General features: G+C 37.5%; 1 protein-coding gene across 4 annotated transcripts in view; it reads right to left on the bottom strand.

The window, feature by feature from the left end:
- PRRG1 (proline rich and Gla domain 1) overlaps nt 1-26,565 on the bottom strand; it is a 103,379-nt gene that overhangs the window by 52,793 nt on the left and 24,021 nt on the right. For 3 of the 4 annotated variants that reach the window (XM_010949764.3, XM_045512677.2, XM_074358732.1), the window contains exon 2: nt 5,083-5,133. In XM_010949764.3, coding sequence (XP_010948066.1) covers nt 5,083-5,092 — 10 coding nt within the window. In that variant the 5' untranslated portion in view covers nt 5,093-5,133. Of the gene's footprint in view, nt 1-5,082; nt 5,134-19,552; nt 19,600-26,565 lie in introns of those variants that run through there. The other variant, XM_074358733.1, reaches the window with a different exon arrangement.

Here is a 26,565-nt window from a genome sequence, read left to right as displayed (position 1 = left end):
GAGAAATAGAGACTGATTGCTTAATGGGTACAGGGTCTCCCTTAGAGGTGATAAAAATGTTTTGGTACTAGACAGCTGCACAACACTGTGAATGTATTAAATGCCACTGAACTGTACACTTCAAAATGGTCAATTTTATGTTATATGAATTTTTTTTGCCTACATTATGTGTTTTGCCTCAATTAAAAAAAAATGTCAATAGTGCTAACCTTGAGAAACCATTCTAAACTGTACCAAAGTGATTTTCTTCTTGAATGGGTAAAAGGCAGAGAGGATTGCATTAAAAAAAAAAAAGAAAGCATGATCCTTAAACAGCTAGTTAGCTCATTTTTTTTCTGATGGAAAAGACTTGCCAGGAAAAAATAATGGCTGCTATCAGGCCCAAGCAGATTTGTTTTACTGTTATAAAATTATGAAGCTAGATAAGGGTTTACAATAAATTGGTGACATCATCTAAACTGTAGAGGCATGAATATACTACTGTAATAGAGACTCAGATTTAATATAGGCCAGAAAATGAAATAATTGTCTTTAAATGTGTGCCTTCACTTCAACTGTAAACCAGGGAGCTGTCAAATAAAATTAGGCACTACATTATGAGACAGTCACTTTACAAGGCTTGTCAGTTTGAACACTCATTCCCTGTTTGAAAATATGGAGCTGTATGCTCAGAATTAGAGTTTAGGATTGGTCTCAACTGAGCAGTAGTTCAGCAATGAATCAAAGAGCTTAGAAACTTACTGTGGTAGCTGTAAACCATCTTTCCTTTCATTAAATTTTGATAAGTGGAGGGGACATGTTGGGTTCATTGAACTAAAAGAGCCAAGCACATCCAGGGATGCAAAGGAATGATGCTGCTATGCTTTAATTAAAAAAAAAAAAAGACTAACTGGTACCTCTGTCACTGATTCTCTATAGCACAATAATATGTCCATGTATACTAGGACATCACGGGCATGTTACCACTAAGTATGGAAAATGAAGATGGAAACTGACTTTTCAGATTAAGTATTTATAGATCTAGGACTTCCTTCTAGGCTAGGTAAAAGATATTTCCAAAGACTAAATACTGAAAGAGGAGAAACAGGAAAAATGCTAAGGTATCTTTACATTTTTATTTTAGTTATTCTCCACAAATAATACATGTCTGCTTGCGATCAATCAGCTATTCCAGATATCGTTTCCTATACAACAAAGCAAAATTTGTTTGAAGATTCATGGCTAAATGTTATTCTTATTTTGTAAAAGAGGAGTAGGAACATCTTGTGGTTTGCTGTTATTGAGAAAACATGATGAATTTCTTCCAGAAGTTTTTTTTAAAGAGAAGACAGTGAAGTTCTGTATCAGTAATTGCATATTAGACTAATAAATACCATAAATTGCTGCTATAGCACTTAAAAGCACACAGTAAGAGAAGTGTGTTCTGACAGGAAAAAAATCAGATGGAAAATAGGTATGACTTAAAAATCAAATTCTGCTCACTGTAACAAAAACAAGAGTTTGCTTGGTGGAGTACTGAGACTTGTCATTTTATCGTGAATGTACCAGCTATGCAGGGGGGTAATGTAAAGGTAGAATAAAGTTTTAATTTCCATCTCAAGATGATTACAGATAAATCTCTCTAGTATTAGGAACATATTTGGTGAGCCTATATGGACATACTTGTAAAATCCTCAAATTCTCTTCCTTGTGAAAATGTTAATTCTCTACTAAAATCTTATACATAATTTTATTTATACATGCTGTTCTTCTGTAACAGCATCTCCCCTTGTTGTCTCATACTATGCTGGCATTCCATGATGTATTCTTTGTGTTAAGAAAAACCACAAAGATAAAAACTTATCGATCAAGAAGGGTGAATTTCACCACAGAAATGGTATCTTAGGTCCCTTACTTTAGGCAGCTCCCACAGTGAGTTGTGCACAGCAAGCTTCTGAGTTGAATTAGCTCGTTATCTAGCTTGGTGACTGCCCGTCAGTGCTGCTGCCTTTGAAGTACTGCAGCCATGACCACCGCTGCCCAGAGGATTTTGATATTTGAGGCACTCCACTATCTGATACACATGTGTTTTAGCTGTTAGCATAAATGGTGATGAACAATGAGCCATTTCTCTTTGCCTATCTGTCCAGTCCACTGTGCTGTGAGAAATATATGATCATCATCATAGTTCTTAGACAATATTTTCTTCTATACTTTTCACAGCATCAGACAGATCCTAAGTTTTAATCAACTTTAAACACTACTGCTGACTAAAGGTATTCAGAACATGGTTTATTGGAAGAAAATAAAAACTGGATATGACATAAGGAGACCAAGGTTTGCCTTCTAAACTGAACTTTGGGTAAGACTCTCTCATGACCCTCAGTTTTATAAGATAATAATCCGTATTTACATCATAGGGTTCTCTTACTACTCAATTAAGATAATGTAGGAGAAATATCTATGAGTTATGAAATGCTCTACAGATACTTGTTAACAGCAAAATAAAGATACATTCTTAAGAGTACTAAATACTAAACCCTAACTCCGAACTCAGATATAGTAAATAGGATTTCAATGTCACATACAATGGACACTGATGGTGGCCTAATGAAAAATTAAATACACAAATCTGTTCCCATCCTCTGCCACCATTTTTAACTTTATGAATTTTTTCATGTCACAAAAATAAAAGAATGAGGCAGGGAGGATATAGCTCAAGTGGTAGAGCGCGTTCTTAGCATGCACAAGGTCCTGGGTTCAATCTCCAGTACTTCCTCCAAAAGTAACTAAATAAATAAACCTAACTACCTCCCCTCAAGGAAAGAAATCTAACAAAACGAAACAAAAGAACTTTCATAGGAGATTTCGTGTATAAAGGACTCCTTCAGTTTTCAGATCTGATGGTCAAACAAAAATAATTCTTAAAATATAAAAATAAAAGAATGATTCCTCTAACACATATTTATAATTTCTTCATTCAATATCAAAGAATATTAAAAGAAATTCACCTCAATTAATTTCAATTTTTCACCCATACTGTATGGTTCCCTGGCTGTGTTCTTTGTTTTCATGGCTCCTTAATTAATGAGGCTAGTGCCATGTCTTTGTGATACTTTCCTCTGCTGTCCCTTTGTATGACACATTGAGCTATGTTTGTGAGAATCTGCCAAATTCATTAAAAACTTCATTGTATACTGCCAGAAAATAAAGAAAAAAGAGCACACAGTAGCATCTTTTTTTCCACTAACAGTGTCAGCAATTAACAAGTATAATCAGAAAAATGAAGCAAAGCTTAGAGAGTAAAGGATAGAATCTTTGAGATTCAGGATGTTAAGGACGTTTTTAAAGTGCCCAACACAGACAGTCAAAATGCTGCTATTACAAGCTTCCTTGTGTTTGTAAAAGTAGCATTTTCTTGGAAGCACCTTCCTTATCTCATCTCCAGGTTGGAAACATGCCCATCTTTGCAGAGTACATTACCAAGCCCTGTCCTTTAGCAAGAACTCTATTAATTGCCTGACAACTTACACAAATACTTGCCGGGGCACCCATTAAAGTAAGCACCTAATGATCTCCTTGCTGATGATCTGATAACCATTCTGAAAAGGAAGAGAAGAAACAGGAAGGAATGTGTTGCCCTATCTCAGTGCAGCTCTCTTCGCCATATGATCAGGATAAAATCCAATAATCAGAACATTCTCCAAGTCCACCGGAAGCTTGAGAGGAGGTGAGGACCAAGCCATGATGAGTTACTCTGGAAGCTTCTGGCGACAGATGACTTGGAGTTAGCACATGGCATGGGTTAGTCCAGAACTTACCAGTTTTTGTTTAATTTATTTATTTAAAAAAATTTCTAAACTGTTAGAGATTGGTATCTTTTGCGAAGGTTGCAAAAGAACCAGAATCCCTGGGTAAGCTCTGGAGAAAACACACAAAAGCTAACTTGTCAAGGTTCAGGAAGATATTTTCCATCCATAATCCTTGGGGCTGCCTACCAGTGCCAAGAGTGACGTGGGGTGAGCGAGATGCCTAGAGCATAAAACATAAGGAAACACTCTCGGTCACATGTACAACCCTAGTCTCAGCCCTGCTGCCTACAGAAGCATCTCAAATAACTTCATTTTAACTATTAAAAGACAGAACCAATGTAGATATATTCAGTAAGGACAGAAATGAGCAGATATCACCGCACTCTTCCATTGTATTTCAGAGTTCTCAACATGCTTTCATATGTATTATCACATTATGCCAACCACAATTTCCTGAGGCTAATAGTGCAGAATGTCATTAATCCCAACTCAGATGAACACACAAGTTTCGGGGAGCACTAGGATTTGATCAACATAGTAGAGACAGAGCTTGAATTCAGGCCTCTGGCTCTATGTCCAGTATTCGTCTCATTATACCACACAACACCAAGCCTTCCTCTGAGGTCCTTCATAACATCAGATTTTATGGTCTACATTGATTAGAATTATTTATGAAGTCATTGCAGTGGCTGTTTATTAACAACTTAAGAAAGAAATGACCTTAAATTTGTCTATTTCTCACTGCCCATATAATAGCCTTATGAGAAAGGAAAAATAAACAGACAGAATTCATCTAATGGTTCTTAATGCCAGGCTTTAACATTTTAGGTGAAACCAAAACCATTTATAAGTCAACCTTACAGATTAATTTTTTACTACTATCATTGGTTACATAGTACAGTCATATTTTTGTTTATGTTACCATCGACAAAGGCTTAGAAACCATTAGCAGCATATGGGTAACTTTGTTAAGAGTTGTAAAAAAGCTGTGATTAGGGCAGGTCTATACAGTATCAAGTTTGAGCCTTCTCTCCCTGTACTGAGAGATGTCCAGAAAAGAGGAGGGTTGGGGGGAGACTCTTTCCAGAGAGCAACATGTGATCTGATGCTCTTTCTCTGCACAGCCCTGCTTCAGACAAAACCTTTCTAACACTAACCAGAAAAGCAATTTAGGTGTCCACAAAAACAAAACAAAACAAAAAAACAACTTTGAGTTGCGAATCTAATTTCCTGGATACAGTGGATTAATGTGGAGAGCATCTCAATTATTTAAAAGTGAAGGGAAACTTACTTCTCCCCATGTTTTCTTGTGGTCTCCGGTAGGTCCCTGGATGATGATTCCCTGTACAAAATACAGCACATACACACAGTCAGATTCACGTTCCATTAAAGCTGATGTGGTCAACATGAGCATTTCATTTCAGTGCATTCCAATCTTGCCCCCTTACAGAAATGTTTTCTCCATCAGAAACAGACATCTAACCTCAGAGGACAGAAACACAGTATTCTGGAAGCATGGGCTCTGTATCAACTTAGTATGACCTTCTTTATCTGGCATTAGTTTCTGCAATTGCCAAATAAAAGCCATCAAATTGGTTACAGGGTTATCTCTTAGGAAGGCAGTAATATCAACAAAAAATGATGGACAAAAATGCCAACAGGCCTTGTTTTAATAATGAGGCTAGCATGTTATTAGTTTGCCTATCCTGGTTTCTCTTCAATGTCACTCTGTGATAAATCCAATGCCCTTTATGGTGTAACATTTTCCTGAATGGTGTCAAACATCAAATTATCCCTGCAGCAAAGCAGCCCACAGAGTTATTACCAATAAACAGTGTGAATCAATAACTATGAACTACTGACAACAGAAACTTGGAGGAAAAAAAACCACATACCACAAATGCAGGTGTGCATGGAAGAGCAGCAATTCTGTTTCTTTATGAAAATATACACACAGAAGCTAATTTATACCATAATGCTTCATTTTCTAATAGAGTTTAGTCATAGAACTACCACGAATTTATTGTTCACCTGCCACATTCCCATATGGAGCTCAGCACCAGAGAGGCAAAATTATAAGACATAATTTATCACTCCGTTAAGGAATATATAATCTACTTGAAGCCAGACATATAGGGGAGAGTGATGTCTTCAAGATGATCACATAGATCATTCCCAACTTCAGTCCCCCTCATAAGAAGACCAACTAGCAACTATCTATAGAAAAGACTCCACTGTGAAAATCCCAGAACCTGGGGGTAATGCTGAAGCACCCTACTGGGCAACAGAGACTGAGCAGGACCACATTAGGAGGGTAAGAGGATGGGATACACTCTCACCATATGGTCCTCCTCCCTAGGGGTAGGAGAGGGATGTGGTTTCTATAGTGGGAAAAGAGAGACCAAGGTGGACACCCAACTCCCCCCGGCATAGGGGAAACTTCTCAGGAGGATCACTCAGGTCTTGCCTCATAAAGATCACTGGAGGAATTTGCTGAACTTGACACTGGGGATCAGGTAGAGGTGGAGAAGGGGTCGGGGCTCACAGCAAACAGTGTTGAGGTCTTGGCAGATGGCATTCCTGCTCGCAGCAGCGCCTGAGCAAAGATCGCAGCCCGCAGCTCTGGTCATCTGCAGAACTGAGCAAGTGGCCCCTTCTGGCTAGGGAGCTTAGTTGGCAGTTCTACTTGATCTGGATCCCCAATCAATGGGCCACCCTAGCAGCGCAGCCTATTCTACAACCCAGCCCAGGAAAGCAAGTTCTCAGCCCCGCCCAAACGCTGAGCATAGCCTCCAGTCCTGCCTTCAAGGAGTCCTGGCCAGGGAACTAGAGCAGCCATAGGACCCTCTTACAGCCCGTCTTGGTTAAGGAGACAACCTAGCAGGCCTGACCCACTACTGAGTGTAGATTCTGGCTCTGCAAAACCAGACAGCTGAAACAGTGACCCTGGGCAACATGGGAGCCCAGCCTATGATACTGTGAGAGACGCAGAGCCCAGCCTACAATCCTACTCAGCCATGGAGCCCAGTCAACAACCCTGATAAGCAGAGGAGCCCAGCCTATGGCCCTGCCCAACTGCTGAGCACAGCCTGTGGCCTTGCCCAGGCAGGAAGCCCAGCCAGTAACCCTGTCGGACAAAAGAGCACACTGAACAAGGAAGCCCAGCCAGCGACCAAGCCTACCAGCAGTTCACAGACTACTGATCAGGAACACCAGCACATAGCCGTGTTCAACTTCAGAAGGGCACCGTCTGCGGCCCCACCTAATCACAGAGGACAGCCTGAAGCCACGTCAAACCATTATGCCCTGCCTGGGGCCCTGCCGCAACACAAAACACAGCCAGTGGTACCACCTGGCTTTGGGACACAGTCTGAGATTCCACACAGCAAGGGATGACTGCAGAACCCAACCTATAGCCCCGCTCAATCATGGGACCCAACCAGTGGCACCACCCTACCAGGGAACACAGCCTGGGACTTCACCCAACTGGAGGTGATTGCAGAGCCCAGCTAGTGGTCCCACTTGACTGCTGAGCACAACCAGTAGCCCCACCTAAACAGAGAGATAGTCATCCAGTGGTCCTGTTTGAACATGGAACCCAGACTATAGGCCTAACCAACTGCAGAGCCCAGCCAGTGGCATCCCCCATCAACCTCAGAACACAGAACACAGGTAATGGCCTTATCCAACTAGAGACCACAATAGCAAGCCTTGCCTGACTACTGAGGCTATCAACTGACCTCTCCAGTAGTCCTAAGCAGTAATGACTGGTGAAGGTCTTTCCTTATTGAAGTAGACCTATAAAGTCTGGAAGAGGAGACTGTTTAAATAAATGAACAGATAACAATGCAAGGAATCAGGCATTACGAAGAAATAGGTAAACATGACACCACCAAAAGAAACCGATAAAGCTCCAACAACTGACCCTTACGAAATGGAAGTCTATCAACTGTCTGAAAAAGAACTCAGAATAATCCTGTTAAAGAACTTCAACGAACTACAAGAACACACAGACCAGACAAAATTAAGAAAACCGTGCATAAACAAAAATGAGAAGTTCAAAAAAGAAAAAGAAAGAAAGAAAAAGAAACCATTGAAAAAAACCCCAGAAATCTAAGAGGTGAAGAATGCAATGACTGAAGAATTTAATAGAACAAAATGGCAATATCTACTAATAATTATTATTTAAGTGTATTAAATACTCCAATCAAAAGACAGAATGGGTGTATGAATAAAAAACAAGATCCCAATGATATGCTGCCTACAAGCGACTCACTTTAGCTTTAAGGACACATATAGAATGAAGGGATGGAAAAAGATATTTCAAGCAAATTGTAACCAAAATAAAGCAGGGATAGCTATACTTACATCAGACAAAGTAGACCTTAAGCTAAATATAATCACGAGAGGAAAGGAAGGTCATTATATAATGAAAAAGGGGTCAATTCATCAAGAAGATATAACAACTGTAAATGTTTACACATCTAACATTGGAGCACTTAAATACATAAAGCAAATACTAACACAAAGTGAGAAATAAACAGCAATACAATAACATCTGTTGTCTCTAACATCCCACTCTCAGCAATGGATAGATCATTCAGAGAATCAATCAGGAAACAGTAGGTTTAAATAACACTATAGGCCAAACAGACATAAATAGAATGTTCCATCTAACAGCAGCAGAATACACATTCTTCTCAAGCACACATAGAAATCTTTTCTAGGACTAATTATATGGTAGGCCACAAAACAAGTCTCAACAAATTCAATAGAAATAGAAAATCAAGTAGCTTTTATAACCACAATGGTATGAAGCTAGAAATCAATAACAAGGGGAAAGCCAGAAAAATTTTAGTACATGAAAATTAAACACACTCCTGACCAACCGATGGGCCAAAGAAGAAATCAAAAGGTTAAAAAAAAATCTTGAGACATACAAAAATGGAAACACAACGTAAGAAAAGCAATGAGATGCAACAAATGTGGTTCTAAGAGGAAATTTATAGTGATAAACTTCTTAAAGAAAAAAAGGTATCAAAGAACAACCTAACTTTACACCTCAAGGAACTAGTGAAAGAAGAACAAAACAAGCCCAAAGTTAATAGAAAAAGGAAATAACTAAGTATGAGAGCAGGAATAAATGAGATAAGGTACAAGAAAACAATAGAAAAGATGAATAATGCCATTTGCAGCCACACGGATGGACCTAGAGATTATCATACTAAGTTAAGTCAGAAAGAGGAAGACAAATACTATATGATATCATATATATGTGGAATCTAAAATATGATACAAATGAACTTATTTACAAAACAGAAAGAGACTCATAGACATAGAAAACAAACTAAGGGTTACCAAAGGGGAAAGGAGATGGGGAGGGATAAATTAGGAATTTGGGATTAGCAGATACAGATTACTACATATAAAATAGATAAACAAGGTTCTAGCATACAGCATAGGGAACTATATTCAATATCCTATAATAAACCGTAATGGAAAAGAACATATATGTGTGTGTGTGTGTGTATGTGTATGTATGACAGAATCACTCTGCTGTAAACCAGAAATTAACACAACACTGTAAATCAGCTATACTTCAATAAACAATAGCTAAATAAACGATTCTGGGAAAACTAGATATTCACAGACAAAAACCTGAAACTGGACCCCTACCTTATATCATCAACAAAAATTAACTCAAAGTGAATTAAAGACTTATATGAGACTTAAACCGAGAGGACAACAAGGTCCTAGAAGAAAATCCAGAAGAAAACAAAAACTTTTAGAAGAAAACAAAGGGAAATAGCTCCTTGAAACTGGCCTTGGCAATGATTTTTGGATATCACACCAGAAACATAGGCAAAAAGGCACAAATGAGACTACAACAAACTAAAAAGCTTCTGCACAGCAAAAGAAATGATCAACAAAATGAAAAGGCAGCTAAAGGAATAGGAAAGTATATCTGCAAATCACATATCCGATAAGGGGTTAACATCTGAAATACACAATGAACTCATACAACTCAAAGGCAAGAAACAAATAACCAAATTTAAAAATGGGCAATGGATCTAAGTAGACATTTTTCAAAAGAAGATATACAAATGGTGAAGAGCTACATGAAAAGGTGCTCAACATCACTAACCATGGGAGAAATGCAAATCAAACCCACAATGATACATCACCTCACAACTGTTAATATGTCTATTACCAAAAAGACAAGAGATAACAAATGCCAGTGAGAAAATGGAGAAAGGGAAACCCTTTTACACTGCTGATGGGAATGTAACCTGGTACAGCCACTGTAGAGAACAGTATGGAAGTTCCTTATTAAAAAAAATAGAAATACCATGTGATCCAGTAATTCCACTTCAGGGTACATATCTGAAGGAAATGAAACCACTATCTGGAAGAGACTTCTGTACCACCATGTTCACTGCAGCATCTTTTACAGTAATCAAGACATGGAAACAACTACATGTCCACCAACAGATGAATGGATAAAGAAAAAAATTATACACACACACACGGAATATTATTCAGCTATAAGAAAAGGAAATTCTGCAACTTGTGACAACATGGATGAATTCTGAGAACATTATGCTAAGCTAAATAAGTCAGACATTGAAAGACAAATACTGTATAATCTCATTTATATGTGGAATCTAAAAAAACCCCAAAATCATAAAAATAGAAAGCAGACTGGCAGTTGCTGGGGTTGGGGGCAGGAAGTGGTGGTGGTAATGGGAGAAGATAGTCAAAAAGTAAAACCTTTCAAATTTAAAAATGAATAAGCTCTAGGGATGGAATATACAACCTGATGACTATAGTTGGAAACAATTCTTGTATATTTGAAAGATGTTAAGTAGGTCTTAAAAGTTCTCAACACACTGCACAAAACATTATAACTACATGAGGTGAGGCAAGGGATCTATTAGCTAACCTTACTGTGGAAATCATTTCACACTATATCCGTGTATCAAATCATCACATTGGTACATCTTACATTTATACAATATCATGTATCAATTATGTATCAATAAAGCTGGGAAACAAAAAAGTTAACTATATACGAAACAGAGACAGTCAGGGAATAAACATGAGACTGAGACCTGATAATTAGTTATGTGACACTGGAAAATCATTTTCTATCTCATACTCCTTACAGAAGGAGGGGGCTGAACTAGATGAGTGTTTCCCAAATTGATGTCCACAGGATGTTAAAAGGTGCATTATTCAAAAATAGGGCTCTGATCAAATAAATGTAAGAAATGTTGTCTTTAGGTTAAATAGGTTTCTTTATTATAAGATTTTTCAGAGCATTAAAAATGCTAACAAGAAATGTGATAAAACTACAGTCTCTCAATGTATTTGGCTACATAATCCTTTTCTGTGGGCAATCAGTATTTCTTAGCAGTTCTATTCTTTGGAGCTCATTTTGGGAAACTGGACAAGATAACTGCTAAAGCCTCTTGCAGCTCCGGAATTTCATTATTTACTAACAAGGTATTAATTGCATGGAACAAAGTTAACATAAAGTGAACCAAGAGAGAAGTCAAGGGGGCTCAATTCTCAGAGGATTTTAGAGCCAAAAGGAACTTGAGAAATCATCTAACAATTTCTAATCACCCCACCTTTTACCACTCTCAAAAAATCTTATGCACAACACTAGGATATCAAATGGGTTAGGGCTGAACTCTTCACGATGAACTGAGGTGGAGGCCTGTACTCCCACCCACTGGGATTTCTCCTTGAGGCGGCCTAGAAATACCCCATCAGAAAGCAGTTGGAAAACTAGTGAGCCCTGGCCCTTCAGATGAAGCCATTCTGGGAAGGCTTTAGGAAAGAGCTGGAACTCTCATACTCATGGGAAGGCCCTATACCCTTCCCAGGTACCATCTCAATTTTTTCACTGTCACCCCTCCAAGTCAGATAAATGAAGTAAGCATTATACAAAGAATTACAAAACCTTTCTCACTTCAGTAAAAATAGTAAGAAATTGTATTAGGGGAACCACAAAGCAAAGGGCTGTCAGGCGTTGGCCAGGATTTTCAATGATGACTTGCCCCTCCAGAGGTCAACATGGAAAGAACAGACTTCAGAGGCAGCTCTCTTTCAGGGGAAGATGAAACCAAGGAGGCAAAGATCAATATGACCTGGAAGCTGACTCACCTAGTGCTCCAGTAGTAAACTTCCAAAGATCTGAACCTTGATTTTAAGAAGACAATTTCCTTACAGAGATGTAGTTCAAGGCCTACTGCCAAGATCACTCTCAAAACCTAAACTGCCTCAGTCTCAGGTTTTTGCCAGGGTTCAGCTTGCATTTTCTACTCTGATCCTTTACTGCTTTATTCTCTTCTTCAGTGGAGGAGGGGAGGGGGATGGAGGTGGGGTGTGTGTGTGTGTGTGTGTGCGCGCGCGCGTGCATTTTAAGTCTATATACCTCTCTAAGCAGTGGTATTCATCAATCTTGAGTCTTAGAACCCCATCCCAAACTAAACATTACTTTTAAAGTAATGACAACACACTTAAAAACAACAACAAAGCAGCTTTTAACCAGACATTAGGAAATCTAAATAAAAATCACTGTTCCATGGATTTACCCAGCCTGGCATTAAACATTCTTGACAAGCAGGTTCCACCTTCCTTAACATGACACTACACTCCAGCCAAACCGGCCTCTACTCATCCCTGAAATATGCTTTAAACTGTTTCCGCTCTATGCCTCTGCTCATTTTCCACTGTATTATCCATACCTACAAAGATTCCGTTCATCCCTCACCATCAGTAGTGAAGCCTTTCCTTATCACTTGAATAGGAAGTCATCTCTTTTTCCTTGGAACTCTCATACAATATGGAACTTAGGTGCTACCTCATACAGATCTGCATACCTTACGTATCTACCAGACTGTCCAGTTTTCAGAGAGTAAGTAATTTGTCTTCTACATCTGCATCTACTTTGTACATGACACCAGATCATTCCCAGTGGGGGCCCTAGTGGCCAGACTTTGAGGAAGCTCTCATAGCAAGTATGTTCAGGACATACTGTTTGCCTAAGTTTCCCTTAGTACAGACAGATGCATCAAACTTCAGTCATTTATATACCACCTTCATCAATTTTTTGATTTTTGCTAAACGCATTTACTGTCTACAGTGACTTAATGTTTCCTTCAATTAAGTCATTTTTTAAACTTCAGTATCCCCTTAACCTTGTCCTATGTAAAATCACAGGTTTGAGATGTTATTTTTCTAGTGCATATAAAAATGCATTACTATTAAAGTTCTAGAACTTTTTCAAGGTTTCCTCTAGTTACTGTGCATACCACAAGCACTGTACTTTGTCAAACACTGTTCATTTCTGTCTTCAGTTAATTAAAAAACACCGGCTGTCTTGTACCTGCCAGGCACTGTTCTATTCTTTAAGAGGGCAGTTGTTCTCAATTGGGGGCAATTTTCTCCCCAAGAGATATTTGGCAATGTCCAGAGATATTTTTGCTCATCACAACTGGGGAGGGGTGCTACTAATGTCAAGTGGGTTGAGGCCAGAGATACTGCTAAACATCCTACAATTCACAGAACAGTCCCCCACAACAAAGAATTACCTGGGCCAAAATGTCAACAGTGCCAAGGCTGAGAACCCTGCCTTGAGAAACAGTGACAAATAAGAGAGATGTATTCTCTGCTTTTTTTTTTTGGAGCTTACAATCCAGTAAACAATGTGGTAGATGCTACTCTCTTCCAGGATATTCAAGTATGATTCATCAATGTGCAGTTTTTAGGATGTCTTCTCTGTGGTGTGGATTTCTTATCTATGGAAGGCATGCTGATACTGAGCAAATTCCCAGAACTGGTCTCTTAAATAACGACAGGTTACATACATCCCGACAAGAATTCCACCACTAGGTCAGAGCGAGGGCTTTGCCAGCACATGTACCCGGGGGTGAGGTCTGCCTTGCCAATTACTAGCTGCCTGACTTTGGCCAAGTTATTCAACCTCTTTAAGCCTCAGTTTGTCCATCCATAATGGAGTTATTATTGGCAGCCTTAATTTCACAGGCTTTGAGGGAAGATTAAATGAGAACAGTTAGAATAGTTCTTGATAACAATAAACAGTGAGAAGGACCTGTGAGGATGACAACAAAGATTTTCTTCTCTCCAAATGTTTTGGTTCAATGTAGTTCTGGTGGTCAATCTGGTTCAATACACTCAGTGTAAATATTACTACTTCAGACAGAGGGTAGAATAATATATATTTTATGAACTGAATTTTTTAAATTTGATTTTAAAGTTTTAGCTTCAGCTGCATGCCCTATTTAAGTCTGGAGTGTGCACCCTCAGTTCTGTAAGAGCTCCCTTTGCCATTTTTGATGTCCTTACATGCGCTTGCGTCTCTCTCCCCAGCCTCCCAGTGACAACCACAGCCTGGAAACTCCTAATCCTGGTAGTGACTGCTCTTCCAGTAATCCTCTGAGATTCAATTACATCTAGCTCCTTATTAGTTCTGAAACACTGCAGGCTACATTTTAATTTGTAGAGAAGCACTTCAATGATGGCTCTATTTTTTAGCCACATGGCTCTCTCATGGCTGATTAGGTTGGTCAATCACTTCACTGTCCTCTACTGTGCAGAACACTGATACACCGTTTCATTATTTTCTGGCCACCCCTAATTAAAGGCTTTGCCAGTCCTATTCTCCTGCCTTCCCCAAGCCTCAAGGGCCTTCTAATTTTTAAGAATAAGAGGGCCTAAGGGCTCTGTGGCATACTCTAGAGATGAGATGAAGTTCATTCTGTCTTCATGGTGTCTCTTAAAGCCCCAGCTCTTTTTAGCTGCCTAAGAGCCCTTCTGTAACAGATGGGTTTACAGGCTTCTGAGAGCTTCCCTTCCCCTCTGCATCTTCCCCACTTCCATATCCTTCAAATAATAAAGATTCGGCTGCTGTGTGTTGTATATCTACAACAGTAAGGCAATTTCACTATACATCACCTCATCAGTGCTCACAACAACCTTATGTGGTAGGGACAATACCTTTTGATAACCGATACAACTAAATTCCAAAGAAACTGACTCACTCACGTTTACATAAGTAAGGGCATCTCAGGATTGCTGTTTTTCTCATCAACACATCTGCCTCAAAAGTACTCACATTATAACTGTTCAGCTCAACGACTTCACAAACACCTGTCTACTAGATATCCAAATCAAGATTGAGAACACATTCCACAGGATTTAACCTCAGGTTTCTGACACCAAGTCCAGCGCTCTTTAAATCACAGATACAGTCATTCAAGAAGTATTTACTTACTACTTACTAAATGTCAGTAATTCTGCCAATTACTGGGGACTTGATGCTGAATAAGATAAATTTGATCCCTGCCCTAAAAGAGCTTACAGTCTATCAGGGAGTCAATTAAAAAAATACATAGAGGAACTTAAGTTATTAGAGAAATTTAAAGAAATTCAATATGGCTTTAGCATGGCAAGCAAAAGAGGCTGGAGACAGACAAATGGTCAAATTATACAATGCTTTACTGGTTTAAAACGAGTTTGGATTTTATTTTAAACACAGTGGAAAACTGCTAAATACCTCTGCATACATGAAACAACCAAAAGAGCTTAATTCTTCAATTCCTCTAAACTTTGGGTATTTAATTCTGTTCCAGTCACTTCGCTAGGCCGTTAACTTCAATGTGTAAATATAACAACTGACAAAGCCTTGAGAAATTTATTTGGTAACATAAATATTAAGTAAAAATATAATAATTATTATAAAGTTAATAAATTATAAAATCATAGCATGATAATTGCCAAATAATTATAAAATTAATATATATAATATATAAATACTTATAAATGCAATTCCTCCCAGTGATATACACAAGACAGCAACATCAAAAGTGCCATCAGATACTGCTGAATTCCCTGGATACTTACCTTTCAGAATCTAGAGAGCAAAGTGAGGCAGGTTATACAAATGAAGAAAGGATACTTTGTTTTGGTCTGTTCTCCAGTTATCCTCAGATTTGGGTATAGTAATATATAGAAGATTTGGCACAATCATCTTTTCAATTCAATAAATATATATTGTGTGACTACTCAAATACACATTGTGTTTCTACTACATGTCTAAGTTCCGGGGAAACCGCAGTAAATAAAGACAATAATGCTTGCCCTCGTGAAAGTTACAACCTAGATGGGAATCTGTGCTCATTTATTTCAACAAGCAAAATGTACAGCATGCTAAATCGTGATAGATAGTGGTGCATACAAAGGATAAATAAGGCAGAAAAGGAGGGCAGGGATTGTTGTTTAATGACTGTAAACAACCACTTTTTTTTTTTTTTTTTTTTGGATATTGGTCTTTTAGTAGTTTATCAATGACACAGCTGCTGGTGTATACCAGGGGTCAGCAAACTTTTCCTGTATAGGGCTAGAGAGTAAATATTTTAAGCTTTGTGGGCCATATGGTCTCTGTTGCAACTAAATTCGACTTCGCTGTTGTAGAACAAAAGCAGTCACAGACACTTATCCAGAGGAAATCTTAATTCAAAACAATACATGTCCTCCAGTGTTCACAGCAGCACTATTTACAATAGCCAAGACATGGAAACAACCTAAATGTCCATCAACAGATGACTGGATAAAGAAGTTGTGGTATATTTATACAATGCAATACTACTCAGCCACAAAAAAGAATAAAAATAACGCCATTTGCAGCAACATGGATAGACCTGGAGATCGTCATTCTAAGTGAAGTAAGCCAGAAAGAGAAAGAAGAATATCATATGGTATCACTTATATGTGGAATCTAAAGAAAAAAAAAAAAAAGAAACTTATTTACAAAACAGAAAGACTCACAGACATAGACAACAAACTTACAGTTACCAGGAGGGGAAGGGGGTGGGAAGGGATAAATTGGGAGTTCAAGATTTGCAGATACTAACTAATATATATTTAATAGATAAACAACAAGTTTATACTGTATAGCACAGGTAACTATATTCAGTATTTTGTAGTAACTTATGGTGAAAAAGAATATGAAAACAAGTATATGCATGTCTGAAACATCATGCTGTACATCAGAAATTGACACAACATTGTAAACTGACTATACTTCATTTATATTTATACAAACACACACACATACACACAAAAACCCAACAGCCATAGAAATCAATTTTTGTGCGGCTGTGTTCTAATAAAATTTTTGAGATTGGAATTCTATAATTTTCAGGTGTCATAGATTTCCTTTTAAAATTTTTCAACCATTTAAAAATGTAAAAATCAATCTCAGTTCATGGGTCATACAAAAACAGGCAGCAAGTGATTATTTGCCAATCCCTGGAGTATACCATGAAATGTCTTACTTCCATAAATCAACAAGTCAAAAGTAAAGTCAGTCAGTCCAGGATAAATATTATTGAAACATAAAGATATACTACTATCAATAACAGTTTGAAAATTCTCGAATAACTTTTAAGTTACAGATAATAATTTTATATGATAGTGGCACTTATATTTCAACTACACAATAAAATATTATAAGATAATGGTGTAACTAAATAAATCATGCTAAAACTATAGAAGTATCTCAGTGAATAAAAAAAAGTCATCAGAAAATACATCAAATAATCTAGATGCCCTATAAATCACTTGATGAAGTCAATGGTTATTTCCTAACAGAAATCGTTTATTGCATCCACAGTAATGTTTCAATTATCACTTCCATCCCAATAAAACACGAAGCTATATACCCAGCCTTGACCTTTCCCCTAACTTCCGTAATTCCAAATGCTTCAGAGAAATCGAAACCTAGACATCATGCCACCACCTGAAGCATCACGGATCTAAAACCAAATACTTTCTCCATCATATATATAAAGTAGCTTCCCTTCCGAATTTCATAACTATATTGTCGATACCTTCATTATGTCATTCAACCCAAGTGTTATGGGATGACATTTTAAGATATTTAAAGTTTTATTTCTCCCCAGAGTTCATTTTTTCCCCCTTCTTTCTTTACTCCTTACCTACCACCTCTCCCAGAAGTAGCTAAGCCATCTTGTACTCACTGCTTCAAATGAAAGATAAGCCTGGGTCAGAACCTTGTCTTCCAAGGTACTTGGGAGAAACAACAGGTCTTTCACAGGGAAATATGACTGAAGACTGTAATGAGAGCATGGTTCCCCTTCAGTCTCACCCACTCATTCCCCTGTTCCAGGCTATAAAGGTTTCCCTGGGTTAAAGGTTGGAGAGAAGCCACTGAGGCCTAGGGCAGAAGGGCCAGATGTGAAGGGACCAAACCGATGAATAATGATGGGCCATTTTTAGTGAGAGGCATTGCTTGAATGCCCAGGAGTCCGTTGGGAGTGGTTTTAGCATCAAAAGACCACAAGTGCAAGCCTAGGGACAGAATCTTTCCCGATGGTGTGTGATGAAGGCTTCTCTTGGATGGGAGTCATCCTCATGCTGATGACCTCCCTGCTAGAAGGATGCCTATCTATGCCTGAGGTTTTACTTAGTCCCCATCCAGTTTTCCATGTAGACAGCCCTTTTTGCAACTTCTCTGGACCGTAAACCCTGAAGAACAGAACCCTGGTCACTCGTGGCGGGGATGGTGGTTGTGGTGGTTATGGTGGTTACGGTGATGAGGGTAAGCCCCGTACTTGGAATTAGCAACATGAGGAAAGTGAGGAGGGATTAGGCACTAGTAACCACTAGCCTGATTTCTTATACCACAGATAAGTTTTACAAGTTTTTAGATCTTCACATAAATGGAATCATAGTGTATTTTTTGAAGCTAGCTTCTTCCACTCAACTTCATGTTTGTGAACATCTATCCTGTTGCGTGTGGTTGCAATACATTCATTCTCACTATTGACTCTATTAGATATATATTCCTGTTTATATACTTATTCTACCACTGATGGATGTTTGGGTTGTTTCCAGTTTAGGGCAAGCAGTAAAACACACTCCCAAACATGGGTTTACAACAGCGGCAGTATCCTTAGCTCTGTCTAACATAACCAGTCATGAAACCTACCTGCTCTTTGTTGCATCTTTAATACCTGATGCCAGTCTTTCCATACCCACTACTTCAAAATCTAATCATATTTCTTCAAGTTGATAGTAAGCTTCCCAAGGACAAAAAATATTTAATTTTTTTTATCTTTCATAGGATATACACTTGGTATGTATTCAAGGAATAGCTATTATACACTATCATCAAAGTGATCACTAACAAGTTTTAATATAGAAATCCAAGTGGCATTCTGACATCTTGACTCATAAGGTCTGGGCATTTTTAAAAAGCATTATTTTGGGTATTCTCAGCATATGAAATGGCCCTAAGATAGTACCTAAATATTAAAAGAGCTTGGCATTAAATACATACCTCTCCTCATCTTTAGCAAGCAGCTCAGAGGGAGGTGAAGTAGGAGTGAAAGGAAGAGGTGCTGGTAGGATATTTGAATGCAGGACCAAATCAACGCATAGCTTTATTATCACCAGGAGAAACTGAGAACTTAGGCTTTTAGCATAGCAACCCGAAGAGAATCATAATAGCAGACAACTTTGTTATCAGATCCCTTATGCATATAATTTCTTTAATCTCTGTAATATCATGAGTAAAAAATAGTACTAGCATTAACACTAAAAGTACAGATAAGGAATCTGATGCAGATTAGTTAAGCAATTTGCCCAAAGTCATAGAGTTTGTAAAGTGGCAGAGCTAAAATTCTACCCTAGGGAATCTGACTTACGTGTTCTTGACTGGGAAGAGGGAGATTTCTTCCTCCAAATGGGGTGAGAGTTCTATAATTTAAATAAAACATTAGATTGAGCTACCTGTGAGCGTGTAAGTGTGGATTTTAAAGACACTTTTTATGTGTAAATAAAGTTTTTTGGCCATTAAGAAGGAAGAGAGGAGGGATTATGATAAAGAGATAGGAAGACACTTTTTGGAGAAGTTACTCATCTTGATTGTGATGACAATTTCATGGGTGCACACACACACATAATTTATCCAGTTGTACACTTTAAATACATGCATGTATGTCAACTGTTATGTTGATTATACCCCAATAAAATTATATGCAAAAAGGATGAAACAGATCTATAGATGAGCCAATAATGTATGGAGTGGAGAAAAAATTATGACAGTATTCATGATATAATTTGTTAAATACACAAACACATATGTAAAAACATTATACACATATGTATATATAAATCAACAAGTGAGCAAATAAATGAATGTTATCTGTGGGATTTTTCTTTTTTTTTTAGCCTGTAGTAATGCAAGTAGCTTTCACTGAGGCCTCTGTCAACAGGTAGGTGACTGAGCCACCTTGAAGCAGATCCTCCAGCCCCATTCAAGCCTTCATATGACTGCAGGCCCCAGCTGGTATCTTTTCTTTTATATATATATAAAAAAAATTTTTTTTAGTTGAAGTATAGTCAGTTTACAACATTATGTGAACTTCTGGTGTACACGCCAGCTGACCTCTTGAAAACAACCTTGTGAGCAACCCTGAACAAAACCACCCAGTTCAGCCACTCCTGGATTTTGATTCTCACAAACTATGTGAAATAATAACTTTACTATTTTAAACTGCTACCTTTTGAAGTAATTTGCTATGAAACAGTAGATAAATATTGTTAAAATGTGGCATACATACAGAAAAGTGCACAAATCTTGTTGACTTTCTATACAGAAAGCACACCAGTGTAATCAGGACCCAGATGAGGGCACCGGACAGAACATTACCAGCACCCCAGAAGTCCCGCCTTGTGCTCCCTGTCTCAACACTATCTCCCAACAAGAGTAGCTACTAGCCTGATTTCTTACATCATAGATAAGATTTTAGTGCTTCTGAATGTCATATAAATGGAATCACCATGTATACTCTTTCAGATCTAGCTTCTTTCGCTCGACACCATGTTTCTAAGATTCATCCATACTGTTGCACGTAATTATAGTTCATTTGTTATCCCTAATTCCATGTTAGGTATATATCTCCGTTAGTGTATTCATTTTACTTTTGATAGACATTTGGGTTGTCTCAAGTTTAGGTTTATTACACATAGTGCTATGAACATTCTTGTACATGTCTTTTTATGAACCTATATAACTATTGCTGTGTCTTTATCTGAAAGTGGAATTATTGGGTTCACAGGCATGCCTACCGCCAGCTCTACTCATTACTTAATAAACACTTTTCCAGTGTGATTGTACCAATGTACAGTCTTAGCAGCAGTACTGCAGACTTTCAGCTGCTCTACACTCCTGCAGACTCAGTACCATCTTTTCTGTCTTTGCGATTCTGCTGGGTGATAGCGGTATCACCTCATGTGTTTTCCTAGTGAGTGATGAAGTTGAACACCTTTCTTGAACATTAATTGGCCATCTGGACATCTTATATGAAGTGCCTGTTTTAAATCTTGTGTGCATTTAAGCAAATATTACATCTAAGATCAGCAAAATGCCATAATTTTCTAAACTAATAGGTGCTCTGTTGTACTGTGAAAATAAGTGTCTTTGAGCAGAAGAACAGTCATTAAGAAAAAGATAAAACTAATAGCAGGAATATGGTTAGGTGCCTCTTCTAAATCTAGAAATGTTTTGAAAAGGGAAACAAGGCAGGCAGTAAGGCAGAACGAACTTTCAATGTAGGAATGAGACAAAAAGGGAGAGGCCGTTAGGAAGATGATGCCCATGGGCAGGATTTGCTTGATTTTGGTGGCCGGGAAGCGCAGCACACACAGGACACAACTCAAGAACCATGTTAGCCATAGCCACTGTCCAGAAAAGCTTTTCTGAGGAAAACACAGAACATGTATGGGCTTTAATACAGTGCTATATAATTTGGAGAAGTTTAGTGCTAGTAGGGAAAACAGTAAATATTCTGAAAATGGAAAAGTAGATCACCTATAACCATGGTCCCATTAAATCACACTTCTCAAGAGAGGGAAAATGATAATTTATATATACCCTTGAATAGCCAGTAAATATATACTCACCTTCCTTTAACCTCACAAACCTACATTAGGCTTTACTTTATTTTTTTCTTTTATGAGTTACCAGAATGCACTATGACATTAGCTGCTTATTTTTAGTTTACTGATTAAATTTTAATAAGACTCTTCAGATAGCAGAACAATCAGTTAAAGAAAGTTAATACTGCTGGACAAGATCAATGCATAATGGACACCATGTGTGTGTGAAAAAGTAGAAGAATAAACAATGTGGCTTTGGTTTATTATCTTAGGCATACCACAGCATACAATCTTAGCCCTAAATCTAACAAACTGGTGCTTTAAATGCGGTCATATAAGAATTTCAGGTATTACAATTTTTTTTAAAATAACTGAGGTCAGATATACTAAATAACTTCAAGAGCTCAACATTTATAATTCAGGCACAAAAAAATCAGTTCTCACATTTTTAATATTCCCCCTGTCCTATTGGGCATGCACATGACAAAAAATGGCATGGAGAAATCATGACAAATAGCATATAGATCAAATCCGATATACTTCTGAGGCTTTAGAAGGAAGAGTTCTTTCTGTGACATGTAATAATTTGCATCACCAGCTAACAAAGCCTATCATTGTAGTGAATATGTTCAAGGACACTACACTAAAGCTACTGGGAGTACCAAATTTTAATGGTCTGACACGGACCGTTAAACATTAAATTAAAACATTAACCTCAATTCTAAAGAAGGTTTATTTTGCAGGATGACTTTCTTAAATAAACAAGATTTATAGCCTCTTCAATAGAAACTATTTCTGAGTAAAGGTCCATTTCCCATAAGTATCATTCAAACTTTTTAAAAAGGAAATTTGTTTCCAGAACATTTAGTTTGTAATGCTACCCAACAATAAGAATCACATTTTATAAAAGCATATGAAAGGTAAAATAAAAAAGGCCCATGCAAAAATGGTCTTTTCTTTTGCAAACTAGTTATTTTCTCCTGCAGAAGCAGCTCAGACAAAATCACAAGGATAGATTCCTAGGAGAAGCTATTACACTGATGTTGTTGGGCAACACTGACCGCGTCAGGGAAAAAAAACAATCTACAGATGGTGGAGAATGCTAGGCTTGAATTATCCATTGCCATTGTTTTAAAACTCTACGACTCAATCTAATTGAACTGGAGAGCTATGAATTCCCAGACAAAAAGCAGAAGGAAAATGAAACCAAGGTCCTGGAGAAGCCATAAACTAGAAAATGAGCTTAATCACATTGGACTAGAAATCACCAATTCCCAAATGAAGATTTAATTTCATAATGATGTCCTATTTTGTTTAATGCTGACAGGGATCATGTATATTTTGTTTGATGCCATATCCTCATACTCATCACTCTACTTGGCACATACTAGATATGCAAAATTTACTGAATAAAAAATTTATTGAATATTGTATTTTAACAAGTTAAGCTCATATGATACTCTGCGTCTAACTTTTTTTATTCATACATTGTAATAATCTTCCTATGAAATGAAATACCTCATAAACATGATTCTTGGTGGCTGCATTATATTCATGTATCATAATTTAACCAGTTCCTAAATGTTCTATAATTCAGAAATAAACTGTTACATCCATACAATAAAAATTTATGCAGCCAGTAAGAACTGATTCCATTTTTTGCTGTCATAAATAATGTAGTAGTGCATTTTTAAAATATAAACTGTTATTTCTTTTTTTTACAAAAAAACTACTGGTGGGAATGTAGTTTGGTGCAACCATTATGGAAAACATATGGAGATTCCTCAAAAAACTAAAAATAGAACTATCATAGGATCCAGCAATCCCACTTCTGGGTATATATCTAGAAGGAACTCTAATTTGAAAAGATACATGCACCCCAGTGCTCACAGCAGCACTATATACAATAGTCAAGACATGGAACCATCCTAAATGTCCATCGATAGTTGACTGAATAAAGAAACTGTGGTATACTTATACAATGGAATACTACTCTGCCATAAAATAACAAAATGCCATTTGCAGCAACATGGATGGACCTAGAGATTGTCATTCTAAGTGAAGTAAGCCAGAAAGAGAAAAATACCATATGATATCACTCATATGTGGAATCTTAAAACAAAACACTATGAACTTATCTACAAAACAGAAACAGACTCACAGACTTAGTAAACAATTTTATGGTTACCAGGGAAAGGGGGTGGGAGGGGATTAAATTTGGGAGTTTGAGATTTACAAATGTTAGCCACTATGTATAAAAGTAATTTTTAAAAAGTTTCTTTTGTATAGCACAGGGAACTGTGTCCAATATCTTGCAATAACCTTTAATGAAAAAAATATATGAAAACGAATATATGTATGTATATGCATGACTGGGACATTGTGCTGTACAGTAGAGATTGACACATTGTAATTAACTGTACTTCAATAAAAGAAATTTTTTTAGTTGAAGTATAGTCAGTTTACAATGTTGTGTCAATTTCTGGTGTACGGCATTGTTTCAGTCATACACATATGTACATATATTCCTTTTCATATTCTTTTTCATTTTCATTATAGGTTACTACAAGATACTGAATATAGTTCCCTGTGCTGTACAGAAGAAACTTATTGTTTGTCTATTTTACATACAGTTAGTATCTGAAATCTCAAACTCCAAATTTATCCCTTCCCATCCCCTAACCCCCCCAGTAACCAAAAGTTTGCTTTCTATGCCTGTGAGTCTGTTTCTGTTTTGTAAATAAATTTGTTTGTTTCTTTTTTTTTTTTTCCAGATTCCACATATAAGTGATATCATATGGTATTTGTTTTTCTCTTTCTGGCTTATTTCACTTACAATGATGATCTCCAGGTCCATCCATGTTGCTGCAAATGGCATTATTTCATTCTTTTTTATGATTGAGTAATATTCCATCGTATAAATATAGCACAGCTTCTTTATCCAGTCATCTGTCAATGGACATGTTGGTTGTTTCCATGTCTTGGCTATTGTAAATAGTGCTGCAGTGAACATTGGGGTGCTGTATTTTTTCGAATTAGAGCTTCCACGGGATATATGCTCAGGAGTGGGATTGCTGGATTATATGGTAAGTCTATTTTTCGTTTTTTAGGTAATTTCCATAGTGCTTTCCATAGTGGCTGCACCAAACTACATTCCCACCAACAGCGTAGGAGGGTTCCCTTTTCTCCACAGCTTCTCCAGTATTTATCATTTGTGGACTTTTGAATGATGGCTATTCTGACTGGTGTGAGGTAATACGTCACTGTAGTTTTGATTTGCTGCTATTCTCATTTCTGATTATTTCCTTGGGACAGATAATGGAAGAACCTGAGTTTAGATATCTACAGACAGCTATCTTATCCTTTGGGGCAAAGAGGCACACATTACTAAGAAAGTTAGAGGGAATTATCAGCTCTTCACACTTTATCAGCTTGCTTCTTAATACCTGAAATAGACCACAAAAATTGGCGTTTTTCCACGATAAAATAGAGGTGGTATGGCAATGGAAGAGTTGGATCATATAGGGTGGGTGTGGGAGAACTGACCCTGATCAAAGGAATATGCAGTGCGCTAGTCCTTTGTTCTGTTACTTAATGAGCTGGGAGACATTTCTGGGACTCTGTTTCCTCTCCTATAAAAGGTGGAACAAACAGACTTGAGAAGCTAGGAAAGGATAAGATATAACTTGTGCACACCTCGAGGTATTCACTGCAGGGGTTATTTTAGGCATACAGTCACTTGTTGCTTTACCTATCATGCTATCTTTCACTATTTCAGTACATTAAACTTAACATTTCAGTACCAAATTATTTTTATTTACTTATACCCTCCTAGTTCTGGAAAGAATTCAAGATGATTTATATAAAGTCAGCTAATAAAAGAAGACAAAATAATATTTAAAAATAAAAAGCATTTGAGGAAAATCTGACAAAGGGGAAAATCTAGAAGAGTTTCAGGATAACACAACCTGAATACAGAGGACTGAGATTTGTATATGAAAAACTTGCTGAAAGGTTGTGTATCTTTGTTAAAGGAAGAGATAAACCTCCTAGTAGCCAATGCCAAGAGGAAAAACCCACTTACATGAGCCATGATATCCCTACGATAAAAACAAACCAACTGCCTAGAAGCCTCATTACTAATGATTTTGAGATTAGAGAAAAATTACCCCTAGTGTTTTCAAAAGAAGAAATGTAATGACCAGTATCTTCAACATACAGATAGTAAATACTCTAAGGTATTTTACATCGCAATTTCCATAGCTTCTTTGTTCTAAGTAGGCCAATGGCAAGAAAGCACAGAAGCAGTGTACTCTATATTTGTGCAATATATTTAGAAATTGACCTACTTGAATGGCTTCCTAAAACTGTCTAGATACAACCAAAAACACCAGGCTCAGTGGAATGCCCACGCCAAAGGAAACTCAACTGCACCTGGCTGATTCAGACAACCATTCTGATGGCCACTCTATAAACAAATCCTGACTCACTCTGCTGGCCCTTCTCCAAAAAAAGAACAGCAGCCCTGAAAACAAAAACGCTTATAAGCAAACCCATAGGCCAAGAGAATTCAGAATATCCTAACATTCTAAATAATTAAGAGTGAAGGACTATAGTTTATCTGAGGGTAGCCTTGGGTCCCTAAGAATTACTATACCTCAGAAGCACATTGTGGAAAGCTTGACAAGTTAGTTTACCAAAGCACGACAGCCCTGGGATCAATCAGCCAAAACAAAAAAAGAATTTTTGTTGTAATATAAGGCAAAAAATATCACAC

The sequence above is a fragment of the Camelus bactrianus genome, chromosome X, assembly GCF_048773025.1.
Source record: "Camelus bactrianus isolate YW-2024 breed Bactrian camel chromosome X, ASM4877302v1, whole genome shotgun sequence".
Classification (NCBI taxonomy): Eukaryota; Metazoa; Chordata; class Mammalia; order Artiodactyla; family Camelidae; genus Camelus; species Camelus bactrianus.
This window is presented reverse-complemented; position numbering and strand designations above follow the sequence as displayed.